Consider the following 19,058-nt stretch of genomic DNA (forward strand, 5'->3'; position numbering starts at 1 on the left):
CCATCTGTCAAATGAATGGAAAGTAAGCGGCGTAACTTACTCCAGAAATGTACCCTAGTCCTTGACATGAGTACATTTCTGGTGGCTGCACAAGCCAGTTAAGAGGTTCTCCTAATTCATGCGCCTCTTACTGAGTTGGGCGTATCGTACTCCGACGGTCCCATTCATTAAGATCGGAATGTGCAACACCAGTCTTAATAAATCGGCCTCTATGTTGTCATGAGAATTAGTGCCGCTTTTGGTGCATTTGTAGCTCTGTGCGGGGCGGTAGCCGTGGGTGAGGCACTTGTTTTCTCTGGTCACGCTTCGGCACAATGACGGCACGCTGGATGAAAGAGTGGGTCTTGGTTGGGTGTTGGTGTTGGTGCTGTGAGGACCTTGCGCTCGTGCAGTCCGCCTGTAGCCGGTGCTGTTGGCTGGCCAGGACCATAGTTTTCAAAGTTCAATAAAGTAAACTCCTATTCTGAAACACAGTCTTTACTAAACGGTAACTTGGTAAGGGTTATGTACAAGGGCTAATGGGTACAAAGTCTTATGGATGTTTCTTTCACAGTGAAAAGCATTTTCACACACATAGCTTCTTTACACTGTTGTCTACTCCAGGGCTGGTGAAGCACACTGTTTCGCCTTACTTCATCACAGCCCAGCTCATCGCCACAGTCCTGATCAGCAAGTCTCTCTACCTGTTCAGTGGTTCCGCATCCTATTTCTTCCACTACTGGTGCCCTGGATCTACTGCTCAGGACCCCGCTAGTTCCGCAAACTGAGTCCTGTTACCTTCAGCGTTCACCAAGCTCAGGGCTTCTCGAGACTTGTTGTCCTATCCAAGGAGCCCCTTAAGATGGAAGGCCACTCTGCCTCTTCAGTCACTTCAAGGTCACGCTACTCCATTGTCCCTTAGTCTCTTTTGCTGTAATTCATCCTCAACGGCAGCACTACTCACAGACACTTCCTACTTGAACATCAACTTGTCCCTATCTGCCTAACTGCAGGAAGTCCCTTTCCCTAACATTAAGCCTCTCCCACTATGGGCTAGTCCCGAACATTAACACTATCTTACCCTAAAGTCACTAACTACAGTCACTACCTTATGCTATCTATATTATGACCTAAGTTCTAACCTATGTCTTATCCTATGTTATCACATTAGTTATACACTATGCACTACATAACTATACATTACAATACAATTGGTGTCTTCAGGGGTAGGAACGTGACAGTCCAGTCCACACCTCTTACACATCCCTCACCCGCATCAAAGTGTGATGTACACAATGCCAGTTCAGTTACTGAATTCTATCACAGTTTTGTTTCACTGAACAACCAGGTTTCACAAAGCAGCTGATATGACACCGAAGAGGATAATATATCTATTGTTCCAGCTTACAATTGCCACCTTCCTATAACCTCTGTAGTACAAAGTCCAATATGCTGATTAATGTAATGCAAAAAGGTTTAAGAATAAATAAAATAGATATACCAGTAGAAAAAAGTAATCATAAAAGAGTAACTACTTAGATTAGAAGATCCTGCCAAGGTCATTGCTGTGCATCAACACACAGTCAATTTGATAGAGCAGTTTTGGCTTGGTCCTGCTGGTTTACTCACCTTTATCTAAGCCCCTAGCCTAAGGTTTAAAGAAGTTGTCCACTACTTGGACAACCCCTGTTCATGCCCCTCGCTTGGCCCCATAAAATATTAAAGCCTATACTCGCCTCCCGTGCTGGCACCGTTTCCACAGTGTCGGAAGTCGCGGTCCAGGGGCTCCCGTGCTGTTGTTGTGACACGTAACACCGGCGCCCAATCAGCGTTGGCATCACCGTCCCTGCCTCCTGTCAAATTGAGCATGAAAAGGAAGTCCAAGATCAGCTGCAGCCTGGACTTCCTCTTTTGGTTCAGTTCATACAACGGCGGGGACAGTGACTCCAGCGCTGATTGGGCGCTGGGGTCACATGTCACAACAACAGCACTGCAGCCCTGGGACTGTGAGTGCCAACACCGCAGGAACGGCGCCAGCATGGGAGGTGAGTATAGGCTTTATTATTTTATGGGTGCCCGAACATTTTGATTAAGAAGGGGTTGTCCTAGTGTGGCACCCCAGGGGTCTGGTTTCCACAGTAACGGCAATGTTATGTCTGAGAGCAGGTGGGAGGTCTCTTGGTCAGGAATCCTATGCATGCCACACCTCCTGCCCAGTCCTGGGAGGGGAAGAACTTCCCCTATATAAACCTGGGGCTGAGGCAGGGTTAGAGAGTTCAGAGGGAGAGTGCAGCCAGGAGGGCTGACAGGGAGCTGTGGCTCCGACTGGGCCCAGCTCCTGGGCCATGCCAGAAGTAGAGAAGAGAAGCAGCATAGGAAGAAACAACAGGAGCTCTGTGGGAGCAGTGTTACAAGGAGTCAGGGGCTGGCAGCTGCAGAGCTCGCCCTGACTGAGAAGATTTCTTACCGGACCCGGAGTCCGAGGCTGTGGGGACTAACTCCTACACAGCAGCAGAATCCGTCAGGCAGGGGATTTCAGGTCCTCTGGCCAAGAAACCCGAAGGCACGGTCACACGCATGGGACCAGCACCGCCGTCATGGAGCGGAAGCTACTAGAAGGCCCCGAGTCACCGGCCATACGGGTGAGCACCACACGGTACACTCAGGGACGTGGGCTACTTATACCCGCCTCTAGCAAGGTAGCCAGAAGAGTACAGTCAGTTTGGGAGGCCTACAACTCCGCCTGGCCACGGGAGATCCCATCTGCTCAAGGACTGACCAGGCCCCGATCGCTAGCCAGTACTCCGGGAGGGTCTATCTTTGTCACCAGTAAAGACCCTGAATCACACCGCATCGTCTCTGAGTGATTCCTGCTACCCCCATCATCCACGTCGGCTGCCCTGAGGCCATACCCCTCCCGTTGGGGGTTATACCATCTACGCTGCACTATCCTACCACTGGCCTCAGCGGTCTGCCCTGCAGCGGCAGCTCCATAGCTGCATTCAATGGGTGGCGTAGTCGTCCTACATATACCGCTGATACAGCGCCACTTAGTCTGACTCCCTGGGCACGGACCGGGTCACCGCCACGAGACTACAACCCTCAACAGATCCGGCTCCGGGTAAGCTCCCGCCTGCGCAACGCAGTGCGACACAGGCCCAGGGGCGCGTCAACTTTTGGCGTAGTCGGCAGGATTTCGTGCCCGCAACCACCGGGTACTGCGTGCCTGAAAAAGACTGTTCAAACTTACCTGTGGTGAAGATTCCCGCCATCCGGCGCCATCTTCCGCTTCCTTCCCGCCATCGGTGGAGTTTTCCCGCCATCCGGCGCCATCTTCGGCCTTCTTCCCGCCATCCGTGGAGTTTTCCCTCCGTTGGACGCCATCTTGAAGACGCCGCGCGGGAAGAAGAGGGGCGTGGACTCCGAAAGCGCGCGAGGACTGAAGCCCCGCCTCACGTCCGGACGTTGCGTAAGGTCCTGGAAGGAGCCCAGCAGACGCCGACGTCACAGGAGCGCGACGGAAGGTCCTCAACCCTGACGATCCACTGCGGAGCCGCGGCCTACGGAAGAGGATCATCGCAAGGTAGGCCACGGTCCACTAGGGGGGAGAAGGATGTCGGATACGGAGGAGAGCTTCACCGCTTCAATCCCCGCCAGCGCCACCGCTGTTGCGGTCATGCCTTTCACCATGCCCTATATCCCGGGGACAGCCTGGCTACCCCAGTACTCAGGGGAGTCACATACCCTGCATGACTATAGAGAAAAGCTGGATAGCCTCTTCCAGGTGTACCCCCTCACAGAGGAGCAAAAAGTGAGCATCCTGGTGGCCCAATTAACCGGGGCAGCCCAAAGGGAGGTAAAGTCCTGGCCACCTGGGAGGAGGACTGTCGCAGAGATACTAACCCAGCTAACCGAGGAGGAGCTGCAGTACTACCAATACGAGGAAAGCCAAGAGGACCCGGACGGGTCTGAGGACTACCCTCAGGAGGGAGCACAAAGAGGACATAGCTACTGAAGGGAAGTAGCGTGAATAAAGAGCTGTAAATAGTTACCCGTAAGGGTACAAGGACTGCTGCTAATTAAAATATGGTCCCTGTTGGGATTAGTGAATTGTTCCCCATGTGCCCCTATCTTAAACCAGGCTGAGGACTGTGAGCAGCCATTCCTTATCCCCACTGACCGAGGACTGAGAGCGGTCGTTCTTTCCCTCTACCTGGCCGAGGACTGAGAGCGGCCATATCCTGTAAATAATTATGTGTTTCTAGTTATTTATAGGAGTCCTTGGTGGATTTACCAGGAATCCTTGTACATGGTTGGAGCGTAACCTAGGAATGGACTAAAGACTGTTAAGGACTCGGGGCAGGACAGACCCCTACCTGGTTACGTCTCCCTGTTTTGGTGAAATGGACACCTTGCTTTTCTTCAAAGACTGCACCCGGTTGCGGACACGCCGTAACCATCTTTATGTGTTTTTCTTATTGTATTATTATTGTTTATACCTTGTTATGTTTTTCTAAAAATATGTTTAGTCCCGGAGTACTAAATTTCACTAGGGGGGAATGTGGCACCCCAGGGGTCTGGTTTCCACAGTAACGGCAATGTTATGTCTGAGAGCAGGTGGGAGGTCTCTTGGTCAGGAATCCTATGCATGCCACACCTCCTGCCCAGTCCTGGGAGGGGAAGAACTTCCCCTATATAAACCTGGGGCTGAGGCAGGGTTAGAGAGTTCAGAGGGAGAGTGCAGCCAGGAGGGCTGACAGGGAGCTGTGGCTCCGGCTGGGCCCAGCTCCTGGGCCATGCCAGAAGTAGAGAAGAGAAGCAGCATAGGAAGAAACAACAGGAGCTCTGTGGGAGCAGTGTTACAAGGAGTCAGGGGCTGGCAGCTGCAGAGCTCGCCCTGACTGAGAAGATTTCTTACCGGACCCGGAGTCCGAGGCTGTGGGGACTAACTCCTACCCAGCAGCAGAATCCGTCAGGCAGGGGATTTCAGGTCCTCTGGCCAAGAAACCCGAAGGCACGGTCACACGCATGGGACCAGCACCGCCGTCATGGAGCGGAAGCTACTAGAAGGCCCCGAGTCACCGGCCATACGGGTGAGCACCACACGGTACACTCAGGGACGTGGGCTACTTATACCCGCCTCTAGCAAGGTAGCCAGAAGAGTACAGTCAGTTTGGGAGGCCTACAACTCCGCCTGGCCAGGGGAGATCCCATCTGCTCAAGGACTGACCAGGCCCCGATCGCTAGCCAGTACTCCGGGAGGGTCTATCTTTATCACCAGTAAAGACCCTGAATCACACCGCATCGTCTCTGAGTGATTCCTGCTACCCCCATCATCCACGTCGGCTGCCCTGAGGCCATACCCCTCCCGTTGGGGGTGATACCATCTACGCTGCACTATCCTACCACCGGCCTCAGCGGTCTGCCCTGCAGCGGCAGCTCCATAGCTGCATTCAACGGGTGGCGTAGTCGTCCTACATCTACCGCTGATACAGCGCCACTTAGTCTGACTCCCTGGGCACGGACCGGGTCACCGCCACGAGACTACAACCCTCAACAGATCCGGCTCCGGGTAAGCTCCCGCCTGCGCAACGCAGCGCGACACAGGCCCAGGAGCGCGTCACTAGTAGTGGACAAGCCCTTTAAGCTAATGAAAAATTCACGGAGTGATTTTGACAAGTGATCGTGACAAGTGACTTTGATAAGTGACTTTTACAACTGTAATAATAAAAAACAAAATGTCACTGTTCGCTGATGGGACTTGAGCCCAAAATTCTGTGTCTAGAAACCAGTGCTCTAACCACTGAGATATAAACTCAACCTGTCCGAAACTGATTGGGACTTTCAGAAATACCTCCTCCAAGCCAAATTCAAATGATCTTTGATTTTGATGTGTGACTTTCTTCAAACATCAGAATCAGAATGACTTTTAGTCACCCTGAGTATTTTCATGGTGAATCTCACAAGATAAGAAAAGCTGCCAATTACTATCACTTGATTAGATAGCTCAATGGTAAGGCATCAGCCTCTGAAACTACAGTGTTAGGGTTCAAATACTAATTGGAATGTTATTGTTATTTTTTTTTTTTAAATTATGCCTATTTAGCTCACAAACTACAGGGGTGTTTTACTTTTAATATCTGACATTCTGGCAGATTTAACTAAGGGAAAAAAAGTAAAACTCAAGGGAGCAGCTTGAGTAAAATAAGAGCAAAAGTTTTGACCTGGTGACACATCGTCTTTAAGTTTGCTTCCTGTTTAGGGTGCATGAGCAAATGTCTTTTTACTGTCTTTTTGTCGAAAAATACTGGGAATCTTTCCAGTTTTTAACAGTAACTGAAGACCATGTTCCTGCATGGTCAGACACAGCCATTACACAGGACACAGCAGGAACACATGTATAAGATAATTTCATCAGAGAAACATTTTGTTTTAATACAATCAATTGTAGAACTTATTTTTATTCCAAGATCTAGTAATTAAAATGTACTTTGTTTGTGGGAAAACCCCATTAAAGCCCATTGGTGGGGCACCTATGATGATTAACATCCTCCTTATGGACAGTCAGCTTATTCTTATCTACAAGATGTGATAGTATAATCCCATACAGAAAAATGGTAGATAGAAGACTGTTAGGGTATGTGCACACGGTCCGGATTTGCTTCGGGTTTGACATTGCGGACTCATGCAGCGTCAAACCCGCAGCGGCCAGATGTCACAGCATAGTGGATGGGATTTCTAGAAATCCCATGCCCACTATGCGTATCTGGCCACCTGCAGATCACCAGCGGAAACTGACATGCGGCGCATCTTTCCAAACTTCCAGATGTGAAAAAAAAATAGCGCCGCTCATTTGCATAAAATGAGCAGAAGCCGCCAACAGCTCTTCAGCAGCGTCAAACCCGCAGGTCCAGACGCATCTTGAGCACGTACCCTTATACAGTATATCCAAAAGGCATCAAAAGTTCAGCTGGTACTATGGCTTCTGCCACATTACCCAGTGCAACTGTCTTTAGACATTTATGTAAGTAAGAGCTCAATTTTCGTGTACAAGTTATATCTGTGTTTTTCATGGATAGAACTCATACCTATGGTAGTGTATGGGGCTCTTCACATGTCCGTGTATTATTGCTGTTGGATTGTTCTGCGCATAATCAAGGAGACATGTCCTATTTTGTTTGAGTCTCAGATCAAACTTGTCAATGCAAGTCTATGGGATTGTGAAAAAATTGGATAGCACTCAGATGCCATCCGTGTGCTGTTTGTTTTTTCATGGACTGTCTGATAGGAAAAGCTTGAGAAACCTCAATCAGTTCCTTTTTTTCATCTGAGAAAAAAATGTCTGACGGAAGGTTATTATTTTTATTATATATTATTATAGCGACATTTATTCCATGGCGCTTTACATGTGAAAAAAGGGGTATACATACTAGAACAATTACAATGATCTTTAACAAAATGTGACGGTGACTGGTACAGGAGGAACGAGGACCCTGCCCGCGAGGGCTCACAGTCTACAAGGGATGGGTGAGGATACAGTAGGTGAGGATAGAGCTGGTCGTGCAGCGGTACGGTGGAGCAATGGTTACTGCCAGTTGTAGGCTTGTCGGAAGAGGTGGGTCTTCAGGTTCCTTTTGAAGGATTCCACGGTAGGCGAGAGTCTGATATATTGGGGTAGAGAGTTGCAGAGTAGGGGGGACACACGGGAGAAATCTTGTATGCGATTGTGGGAAGAGGGGAGTTGAGCAGGAGATCTTGTGAGGATCGGAGGTTGCGTGCAGGTATGTACCGGGAGACTAGGTCACAAATATAAGGAGGAGACAAGTTGTGAATGGCTTTGTATGTCATGGTTAGGGATTTGAACTGGATTCTCTGGGCAATGGGTGTAACATACCTGGCGGCGTCCTTGCATGGTGGTCCATCTCCCACTGTGCAAGAGGGCGCACTTGATCTCCTGTCCAGAATGTCTCTCTGGCTTCCCTCCATGCTGTCTGTTTGTGTCTGTTTCTGCTGCTTAAGGGCGGCGCCCGATCACTTCCTGCCTTTTGTACCTGCTGTGGGTCACACCCCTTGTGCGTCCTCAGCCTATTGCTGTCTGTCACTTGGTATATAGCTCAGCAGCTCCCTTCTATCCCTGCCTGAGCATAGTGTTTCCTTCAGTGTGTGCTTGCACTCTGAAGGTGCCAGGTCCCGTTCTTTGTTTCCTTGTCTGCCTTTCCTGGAGGCTGTATTTCCAGGCCTGTCTGAACTGAGTCCTGTATGTCTTCTGCTTTGCGGTATCAGCTCCCGTGTCTGAACTGAGTCCTGTATGTCTCCTGCTTTGCGGTATCAGCTCCCGTGTCTGAACTGAGTCCTGTATGTCTCCTGCTTTTCGGTATTAGTTCCCGTGTCTGAACTGAGTCCTTTCTGTGTTCTCTTGTCTGTCCTGTCTGAACACGCTCCTAGCCTGTTCCTCCTGCCTTCTAGGGGCCGATTACCTAGACCCGCTCCTGTGTCTGGTCTGTCCTGTCTGAACACGCTCCTTGCCTGTTCGCTCCGCCTTCTAGTGGCCGATTTCCTAGACCCGCTCCTGTGTCTGGTCTGTCCTGTCTGAACACGCTCCTTGCCTGTTCGTTCCGCCTCTCTGGGGGCCGTATTCCCAGACCCGCTCCTGTATCCCTCTGCAGTGTCGGTCTCCTCCGTACACTCAGTTCCAGTCTGAACTCTCTCCTGTCCTTTACCTGTTCTGCCTGTATTGTTCCTTAGTCCCGGTGTGTACTGGGTCCTATCCTGCCTGTGTTCCTACCTGCTAGTGCCTCCCTGTCTGCACTCTAGCTGTGCTTGCCTTTACCCCCCTGCCTGCATACCCGCCTGCCTGCATACCAGTCGTGCCTGCCTATACCCACCAGTCTGTGTGCCAGCCTACCAGCCTGTTCCTGTATTCCCCTGTGTGGGTCAACAGCCGTGTCTGGGGTCTGTCCTGGAGTAGCACCTGGTCCCTCTGCTCGGTTCCTCCTTGGTGCACTGGCGTCGTATGCCGTCGTGCGACCCTGGTCGGATCGGGTGAATACCTAGTCACGCCCCTCCAGGCATTCACTCTCCGGCACGGTCCAGTGGAATCACTACCAATCACACGCACACGCCGCTTAGCCCGGGCGTGTGCATAACAGCATGCTCAGGCCATGGTTCCCGTTGAGCCCCACGGCCTTCGCTCTTTGAGAAGTTTTTCCAGCGAATACATGCATTAAAATAAATAAATAATTTTTTTTCCCCCTTTAGCTGAGTTCCAGGCGAATTACGCACCCGTCCAGATGGATCTATCAGCTCTCGTTCCTGCGGATCCGCCACGTTACTATGGGGATCCAAGACAGTGTCGTGCATTTGTGGAGCAATGCATGCTACACTTTAAGGCCTACCCTCTCTATTTTCCTTCCGATTGGGCTAAAGTGGCCTTTATGATTGACTACCTAGCGGGTGATGCCTTGAAATGGGTCACCCCCCTATGGGAAGCATGGGATCCTGTCATCCTTGACCTGCAGGCCTTCCTGGTGGCCTTTCGTATGGTCTTCGAGGACCCTAACTCTGAAGCCCCTGCTGAAGCTTCACTTCCCAATATCCCGGAGCAGCCCCGACGGGTAATGTGTGTGGGTAGCGCAATAGTCCTCCAACCCAATGAGACTACTGCCCACCCAGAATCCTCACAGGGTGACTACGCTTTCCGGAATACTTCTCTCAACCTCAAGAGGCAGTCCAGACGTGCTAGACTTAGAGGCAAGCCGTCACGCCAGGGTCTGTCCTCCCTGAGACCTCCTGACCCCAACCTTGAAGTCCCTACTGAAGCTTCATCTCCCTGTATCCCGGAGAAACCCCAATGGGTAATGTGCGTGGGTAGTGCACCAGTTCTCCTGGCTGAAGAGACTTCTGCCCATCCAGACTCCACACAGGAGAACTTCCTGCACCCGGCATCAGATGCTTCTCTCTCTTTAACCGGTGTGCATGTCCAAGGATGCTCCAAAGCTGTGGTTACCTCAGAGTCTGTGCACCTCTACTACCTGGCGGAGGATCCCCTGTTGCCTCCTGAACCCTCCGGGATACCACTCGATGACAAATGGAGAGAGACTTCTCTACACCCGGTACACAATACTTTGTCCGCTTCGTCCTGTGAGCCTGACAATGGGTACCCCAAAGTGGTAGTTACCTCCGAGTCTCTACACCCCTCCGACCAGGCGGAGGATCTCCAGTTGTCTCCTGAACCCTTCGGGGTGCTACCTGGTAGCGAAAGGACAGAGACTCTCCTATACTCTGTACCTGATACCTCGCTCGCTTCGTCCAGTGAGTCCAACCTAGTGTACTCCGAAGCAGAGGTTACTCCTGAGTCTCTACACCCCTCCGACCAGGCGGAGGACCTCCAGTTGTGTTCAGAATCCTTCGGGGTGCCACCTGGTGGTGAATGGACAGAGACTTTCCTATACTCTGTACCTGATACCTCGCTCGCTTCGTCCAGTGAGTCCAACCTAGTGTACTCCGAAGCAGAGGTTACTCCTGAGTCTCTACACCCCTCCGACCAGGCGGAGGACCTCCAGTTGTGTTCAGAATCCTTCGGGGTGCCACCTGGTGGTGAATGGACAGAGACTTTCCTATATCCTGTACCTGATACCTCGCTCGCTTCGTCCAGTGAGTCCGACCTAGTGTACTCCGAAGCAGAGGTTACTCCCGAGTCTCTACACCCCTCCGACCAGGCGGAGGACCTCCAGTTGTGTTCAGAACCCTTCGGGGTGCCACCTGGTGGTGAATGGACAGAGACTTTCCTATACTCGGTACCCGATACCTCGCCTGCTTCCTCCAGTGAGTCTGACCTAGTGTACTCTGAAGCAGTTGTTTTCTCTGAGCCTCTGCACTCTTCTGACCCGGCGGAGGACCTCCAGTTGTTTCCTGAATCCTCCGGGATACCACCAGATAACAAAGAGACAGTGACTTTTCCTCATTATGTACCTGATAACCCGTCTATTTTTTCCTGTGAGCTTGACAAGATGTACCTCGAAGCAGAGATTACCCTCAAGTCTCTGTCCCCCTCCAACCCAGTGAACGACTGGTCCTCGAATTCCCTGCGGAAGATTCTGGCAGGCCTGAAGAAGAGGGGGCGTAAGGGGGGAGGTACTGTAACATACCTGGCGGCGTCCTTGCATGGTGGTCCATCTCCCACTGTGCAAGAGGGCGCACTTGATCTCCTGTCCAGAATGTCTCTCTGGCTTCCCTCCATGCTGTCTGTTTGTGTCTGTTTCTGCTGCTTAAGGGCGGCGCCCGATCACTTCCTGCCTTTTGTACCTGCTGTGGGTCACACCCCTTGTGCGTCCTCAGCCTATTGCTGTCTGTCACTTGGTATATAGCTCAGCAGCTCCCTTCTATCCCTGCCTGAGCATAGTGTTTCCTTCAGTGTGTGCTTGCACTCTGAAGGTGCCAGGTCCCGTTCTTTGTTTCCTTGTCTGCCTTTCCTGGAGGCTGTATTTCCAGGCCTGTCTGAACTGAGTCCTGTATGTCTTCTGCTTTGCGGTATCAGCTCCCGTGTCTGAACTGAGTCCTGTATGTCTCCTGCTTTGCGGTATCAGCTCCCGTGTCTGAACTGAGTCCTGTATGTCTCCTGCTTTTCGGTATTAGTTCCCGTGTCTGAACTGAGTCCTTTCTGTGTTCTCTTGTCTGTCCTGTCTGAACACGCTCCTAGCCTGTTCCTCCTGCCTTCTAGGGGCCGATTACCTAGACCCGCTCCTGTGTCTGGTCTGTCCTGTCTGAACACGCTCCTTGCCTGTTCGCTCCGCCTTCTAGTGGCCGATTTCCTAGACCCGCTCCTGTGTCTGGTCTGTCCTGTCTGAACACGCTCCTTGCCTGTTCGTTCCGCCTCTCTGGGGGCCGTATTCCCAGACCCGCTCCTGTATCCCTCTGCAGTGTCGGTCTCCTCCGTACACTCAGTTCCAGTCTGAACTCTCTCCTGTCCTTTACCTGTTCTGCCTGTATTGTTCCTTAGTCCCGGTGTGTACTGGGTCCTATCCTGCCTGTGTTCCTACCTGCTAGTGCCTCCCTGTCTGCACTCTAGCTGTGCTTGCCTTTACCCCCCTGCCTGCATACCCGCCTGCCTGCATACCAGTCGTGCCTGCCTATACCCACCAGTCTGTGTGCCAGCCTACCAGCCTGTTCCTGTATTCCCCTGTGTGGGTCAACAGCCGTGTCTGGGGTCTGTCCTGGAGTAGCACCTGGTCCCTCTGCTCGGTTCCTCCTTGGTGCACTGGCGTCGTATGCCGTCGTGCGACCCTGGTCGGATCGGGTGAATACCTAGTCACGCCCCTCCAGGCATTCACTCTCCGGCACGGTCCAGTGGAATCACTACCAATCACACGCACACGCCGCTTAGCCCGGGCGTGTGCATAACAATGGGGAGCCAGTGAAGGGATTACAAGGAGGAAAGGCCGGGGAATAGCGGGGGGACAGGTGGATTAGTCGGGCAGCAGAGTTTAGGATAGATTGGAGGGGTGCGAGAGTGTTAGAGGGGAGGTCACAGAGCAGGAGGTTACAGTAGTCAAGGCGCGAGATGATGAGGGTGTGCACTAGTGCTTTTGCAGATTCATGGTTGAGGAATGTGCGCATCCGGGAGATATTTTTGAGTTGGAGTCGGCAGGAAGTGGAAAGAGCTTGGGTATGAGGTTTGAAGGAGAGATCAGAGTCCAGGGTTACCCCAAGTCAGCGAGTTTGCAGGACTGGGGAGAGTGAACAGCCATTGATGTTCATAGAAAGGTCAGATGGGGGGGATGAATAAGATGGTGGAAAGATGATGAATTTTGTTTTATCCATGTTAAGTTTTAGAAATCTGGCAGAGAAGAAGGATGAAATAGCGGACAGACATTGTGGGATTTGGTTAGTAGGAAGGAGATATCAGGTCCAGAGAGGTAGATCTGTGTGTCATCAGTATAGAGGTGATACTGAAAGCCGTGAGACTCTATGAGCTGTCCCAGGCCAAAGGTGTAGATGGAGAAGAGCAGGGGTGCTAGAACTGAACCTTGGGGGACACCGACAGATAGGGGGCGAGATGAGGAGGTGGTGTGTGAGTGGGAGACACTGAATGTCCTGTCTTTTAGGTATGAAGAGATCCAAGATAGGGCCAAGTCCATGATGCCGTGAGATGAGAGAATCTGTAGTAAGAGGGAATGGTCCACTGTGTCGAAGGCAGATGACAGGTCAAGGAGGAGGAGGACGGAGTAGTGTTGCTTGGATTTGGTGGCTAGTAGGTCGTTGGTGACTTTAGTCAGGACAACTTCAGTAGAATGGTGCGGTCGGAAGCCAGATTGGAAGGCGGTCAAAGAGAGAGCAGGAGGAGAGGTGGGAGAACAGTTCAAAGTGGACATGTCGTTCCAGTAGTTTTGAGGCATAGGGGAGGAGTGATATAGGACGGTAGCTTGTCAGACAGGATGGGTCAAGGGAGGGCTTTTTGAGAATGGGTGTGATCGAGGCATGTTTGAAGCATGAGGGGAGGACACCAGTTGTTAGTGATAGGTTGAAAAGGTGGGTTAGGGTTGGGATGAAGATAGTGGTAAGGTTGGGGATGAGGTGGGACAGGATTGGGTCAAGTTCACAGGTGGTGAGGTATGATTTGGGGAGTAAGGAGGAAAGCTGATCTTCCATAATGATGGAGAAGCTGGTTTTGGAGGAGGAGGATTGAGTGGGTGTGAGGAGGATCTGGGGGGACTTTAGTCAAAAGCTAAAAGGTTAAAAGATTTTCACTCAAACCTTTCTTTCTCAAAAAGTATGGAAGTCATCAGGTTGCCTATTATACGATGAGAGCTAATAGAAACTTGAACTAACCTGTAGTTCGGTGATAGAGAAGATCTCTTGCCAAGTGAGATCCATGTCTCCTTGTGCACACGGTTCTCCCATTTATGAAAGGAGTGATCCAAAGCTAGGCTCTACATTGAGGAAACCATGCATTAATCTTCAGGATGGGGATAGCTCATCTTAGTTCTCCGTAATCCTGAAAAATAATTAATGAACAAATATGTTTTAGCTTTTTCCAAGTTTATTACATTATGTAATGAAGCCTGAGAAAAGAAACACATTAGCAATACATTTGTTTATAATGGTTTATGGCACACTGTGTCACTGCAAGACCTGTAGATTTGTGGGAATATAGTGAAAATTGCAGGCAGAACAAGTAGGGTCACAGACTGATAAAGTTGTTTGTTAGACACTTTTTTATGGTATGATTCTGCACACATGTCCGTCATATATGAACATATCCACTGGATATTCACAGCGTGTTGTCTTGGATATTTAGTATTTGACATAGACTATAATGGAGAGCATCTCTATCACCATTCTCTGCTTGGAACAGTTAGGGCAGGTGCAGATGACCGTTTTCTCCACATCTGAGAAAATTGGTCCCATTATGCGAATTACACTGATCAGAGTGTGATCCGATTTTCTCAGATGTGGAGATTGAAAAAAAAAGTTTCTCCATTTAGTCTATCCGTGAAAATCCGTGACGTCATCTGACTGCTGTCCAATGTTTTCGACGGACCCTTAGACATGAATGGGTGAGTGCAATCGGAGGCAAATCTTGCATGCTGCAATATTTTCCTCGCACTTAGTCGGTCTGAGGAAAAAACAGCACCATGGAATGACATGGGGGACAAATGCTATTGGTCAAAACCAAGGATAGAACTTGTTTGAGTTATAAGGTTGTATGCACCTGTTCTTAGGAATTTTTTGGCTGCATATTTTAATGCGCAAAAAAAAAAGCAGCGTCTTACAGTTCCAGGAAAGTGTTTGGGATTTATATAAATATCATGGACACTGTGCTTTTTAGTTATGCTGTGGAAAGTGACCTGTGTTGCGATTTTGAAATTTGCAACACGTCAATCTCTCTTTATGTAAATATGGGTTCTATTTGCAGATTTTCCCCATGGGCTTAAAACACCACTCCAGCATTTATTTTAATTACACCACTGGAGTGGAGCTTTAAATGTAATTCCCCTGTCCTCTGTCTGATATTCACCTGCCGCTGCCTTCATCCGTTTCCTGTGTCACTCCGATCCGTCTTCGGCGAAAAGTGACCTGTCGACAGCTCCAGTGTTTCATGGAACGGCGCAGAGGTCACTTTTCAATACAAATCTATGAGAGCCTCATTCTGGCCTTGTTTTGGCTCTCATAAACTTGCATTGAGAGCTTGTTACGTAGCTTCTGACTTCCAGCCAGTTATAAGCAGTGCTCACACGATGGCGTCGCTAGACCAGAGCAACACTGAAAAACGGTGAAGACACCGGAGGGTGAGTATATGACCGGGGGCAGGGGGCTTACATTTAAAATGCCACTCCAGTGCTGAAAAAAAGACGCTGGTCTTTAAATCAGATAAGGAAAATTCACATCTGAAAACGCATATGTGCTTTGATTGCGTTTCCACTTCAGAAACTCATTAAAAACGCATGTAATTTGCACATGACTTTATCAATGAAGTTTTATCAAAGCTAAATACCAGGAAGTATCCAAAACAAAGAAGTTTTATTCAAAAATTACAACAAAAGGAGAAGAAATACCAGCTTAAAAAAATGCAATAAAAACACATAAAAAAAATAAGAAACGCAATGGACAATGCAAGTAACTTAATTTACATAATAGGAGCAGTTTATTAGTTTATTCCCTTATATAGTGCCATTAATTCCGCAGCGCTTTAGATATATTGTCCTCATTTGGGCTCACAATCTAAATTCAATATGTCTTTGGGAAGGAAACCCATGCAAACATGGGGAGAACATACAAACTCCTTGCAGATGTTGTCCTTGGTGTGATTCAAACTCAAGTCCCCAGTGTTAAAAAGTAACAGTGCTAACCACTGAGCCACCATGCTGCCCATAAGTTAATCCAGCAGTTATGAGTTATGACCCTTCGGATGTGACTTTTTTGAGGATGGAGGTCAATCATAACAAACCTCCTGGATGGTACATCAGCCCCTTTATGGTTGGGGCATATTTTGTAAAATTACAAATAATCTTTGCATTCTAAAATGTACAGTTTTTCATTTGAAGCTGATTATGGCAATTACTTTCCCCTGCAAGGCCCTTTTCCTTCCCTGTCTTCCTCCATAAGTACTGTGTAGAGTAGATAAAGCTTATCAAGAGACATGCAGTAGTCTTGCTCTAAAATGTTAAAATACAACCGCACGTACTATATGTGATGTGTAATAGCTAAATACAAATAAAATATACTTCTCAGCTGAGGTGTGCTGTAAATACAGTGACATGTATAAGTTTGGTCACTTCTGGTCAAAATTACTGTTATTGTGAACAGTTAAGCAAGTTGAAGATGAAATGAACTCTAAAGGGCATAAAGTTAACGATAGCACATTTCCTTTGTATTGTAGGCAAAAAAGTATTTATATTGTCATTTTTTACATTTTAAAAATTACAAAAAGGAAAATGGGCCGATGCAAAAGTTCAGACACCCTTGGAGATTTGTGTGCTCAGATAATTTTGACCAAGGTTTCAGACCTTAATTAGCATGTTAGGGTTATGACTTGTTCACTATTATCGTTAGATATGGCCAGGTGATGCAAATTTCCCAGCTAAATAAAAACCCAGCCTCCTCTAACCTTGTGCCAAAAAACAGCAGCCACAGATTTTTCGAAGTAGCTGCCTAGCACTCTGAAAATGAAAATGGTGCAGGCCCACAAAAAAGGAGAAAGCTATAAGAAGATAGCAAAGTATTTTCAAGTTGCCCTTTCCTCAGTTCAAAATGTAATTAAGAAATGGCAGCTACCAGGAACAGTGGAAGTCAAGATAAGTTCTGGAAGACCAAGCAGAATTTCAGTTAGAGCTGCTCATAGTAGGGTTGCTAGAAGTTACGCCCACGCCCGGACTGACTGGCGTGAGCGTGATTAGTGATCCCACTGTACCATGAACCGAGGAGTGCCTGGAGGGGCGTAACTAAGTGTCAACCCGATCCGACCGAGGTCGCACGGTGGCTCAGTCGACTCCGTGAACCAAGGAGGAACCGAGCAGAGGGACCAGGTGCTACTCCAGGTCAGACCCCGGTCACATTTGTTGACCCACACCTGGGAATGCAGGAACAGGCAGGTTAGACTGGCATACAGGCAGGTGGGTATTGGCAGGCATGGCTGGTATGCAGACAGGTAGATACAGGTAAGCACGGCTGGTATGCAGACAGGTGGGTACTGGCAAGCACGGCTGGTATGCAGACAAGTGGGCACTGGCAAGCACGGCTGATATGCAGAAAGGTGGGCACTGGCAAGCACGGCTGGTATGCAGACAGGTGGGTACTGGCAAGCACGGCTGGAGTGCAATCAGGGAGATACTGGCAAGCACGGCTGGAGAGCAGACAGGGAGGTACTAGCAGGTTAGAGCGCAGGCTGGATAAGGTCCAGTACATACTGGGAGACAGGAACAGAGCCGCAGATGAGGTAGACAAGCAGAGTAAAGCGAAACCGCCGGAGCGGAGGACAAGGCAGAGTAGAGAGGAACCGCCGGTGCGGTGAGCAAGCAGAGCGGAGCGAAAACCGCAGGTGCGGTGGGCAAGGCAGAGCAGAGCGGAACCGCCGGAGCGGTGGACAAGGCAGAGCAGAGCGGAACCGCAGGTGCGGTGGACAAGGCAGAGCAGAGCGAAACCGCAGGTGCGGTGGACAAGGCAGAGCAGAGCAAAACCACAGGTGCGGTGGACAAGGCAGAGCAGAGCGGAACTGCCGGAGCGGTGGACAAGGCAGAGCAGAGAGAAGCCGCCGGAGCGGTGGGCAAGTCGAGCCAAACAGGGCTGAAGGTGCAGGCAGAGAGGACAGGACTCTGTTCACATGGAACAGACTGGAAAATACAGGAAGATGGTTAGAGGTAGATACGGAGGAAGGGAAAAGGGACAAGCAGAACCAGATACACACAAGGTACTTACAATAAAGTAGCGAGTGGACACAAAACTCACAAACAGAAGTACAGAGACTTCAAGTTGGAGTTAGGTGTAGGTTCAGACACTGCAGGAAAAGGGAAGGTACGGACATAGAGACAAACAGGTAAAAGGCTAGGAGACAGTTCAGACAGGAACCGATACTGCAACGAGATACAAGAACGAGCCTGGGTATACAGCCCCCAGAGTGGCGGAAACAGACTAGAAGTCAGAGATAACAGGCCTGGGTATGCAGCCCCCAGGGTGGCAGAAACAGACTAGAAGTCATAGGTAACAGGCCTGGGTATACAGCTCCCAGAGTGGCGGAAACAGACAAGATAGAGGACAAGACCTGGCAACTCAGAGGCAAGGAGCACACTGATAGATAGTGTTGCTCAGGCACCTCCTTCTGGGTGGAGGGGGTTTAAATATCCAGTGACTCACAGCAATAGGCTGGGGACGCATTAGGAGCGCGCACACATCAGCTATAAGAATCAGGAAGTAACCGGGCTGCCGCCCTAAGCAATCAGACAAGAGACATGCACACAGCATGAACTGGAGCAAGGTTTGCAGGCTGGACTGATGGGTAAGATTGCGGTCTTGCTTAGTGGGAGGTGGTGCACTATGCAAGCACACTACCAGGGATGTTACACTAGAAAGGCAAATTAGAACCACCGCTTAACTGCAAACGACCTTCAGAAAGATTTAACAGACTCTGGAGTTGTGGTACATTGTTCTACTGTTCAGAGACACCTGCACAAATATGGATTTCATGAAAGAGTCATCAGAAGAAAACCTCTCCTGTGTCCTCACCATAAAATTCAGCGTCAGAACTATGCAAAGGAACATCTAAACAAGCCTGATGCATTTTGGAAACAAGTCCTGTGGACGGATGAGGTCAAAATGGAACTCTTTGGCCACAATGATCAAAGTATGTGTGGAGAAAAAAGGGCACAGAATTTCAGGAAAAGAACATCTCGCCAGCCATTATGCATGAGGGTGGATCAATCATGCTTTCGGGTTGTGTTGCAGCCAATGGCACCGGGAACATTTCACGGGTAGAGGGAAGAATGGATTCAATGAAATTTCAACAAATTCTGGATGCAAACATAACGCCATCTATAAAAAAACTGAAGTTGTAAAGAGGATGACTCCTATAAATGGATAATAATCCT

General features: G+C 49.5%; 1 protein-coding gene across 2 annotated transcripts in view; it reads right to left on the minus strand.

Moving 5' to 3' along the window:
- The window catches only part of NFE2 (nuclear factor, erythroid 2), a 40,690-nt gene that overhangs the window by 6,777 nt on the left and 14,855 nt on the right, over window positions 1-19,058 (minus strand). For both annotated transcript variants that reach the window (XM_073663107.1, XM_073663099.1), the window contains exon 3: window positions 13,807-13,972. In XM_073663107.1, coding sequence (XP_073519208.1) covers window positions 13,807-13,878 — 72 coding nt within the window. In that variant the 5' untranslated portion in view covers window positions 13,879-13,972. The remainder of the gene's footprint in view (window positions 1-13,806; window positions 13,973-19,058) is intronic.

The sequence above is a fragment of the Phyllobates terribilis genome, unplaced genomic scaffold, assembly GCF_046119375.1.
Source record: "Phyllobates terribilis strain yellow unplaced genomic scaffold, ASM4611937v1 Scaffold_2__4_contigs__length_985480577, whole genome shotgun sequence".
NCBI lineage: Eukaryota > Metazoa > Chordata > Amphibia > Anura > Dendrobatidae > Phyllobates > Phyllobates terribilis.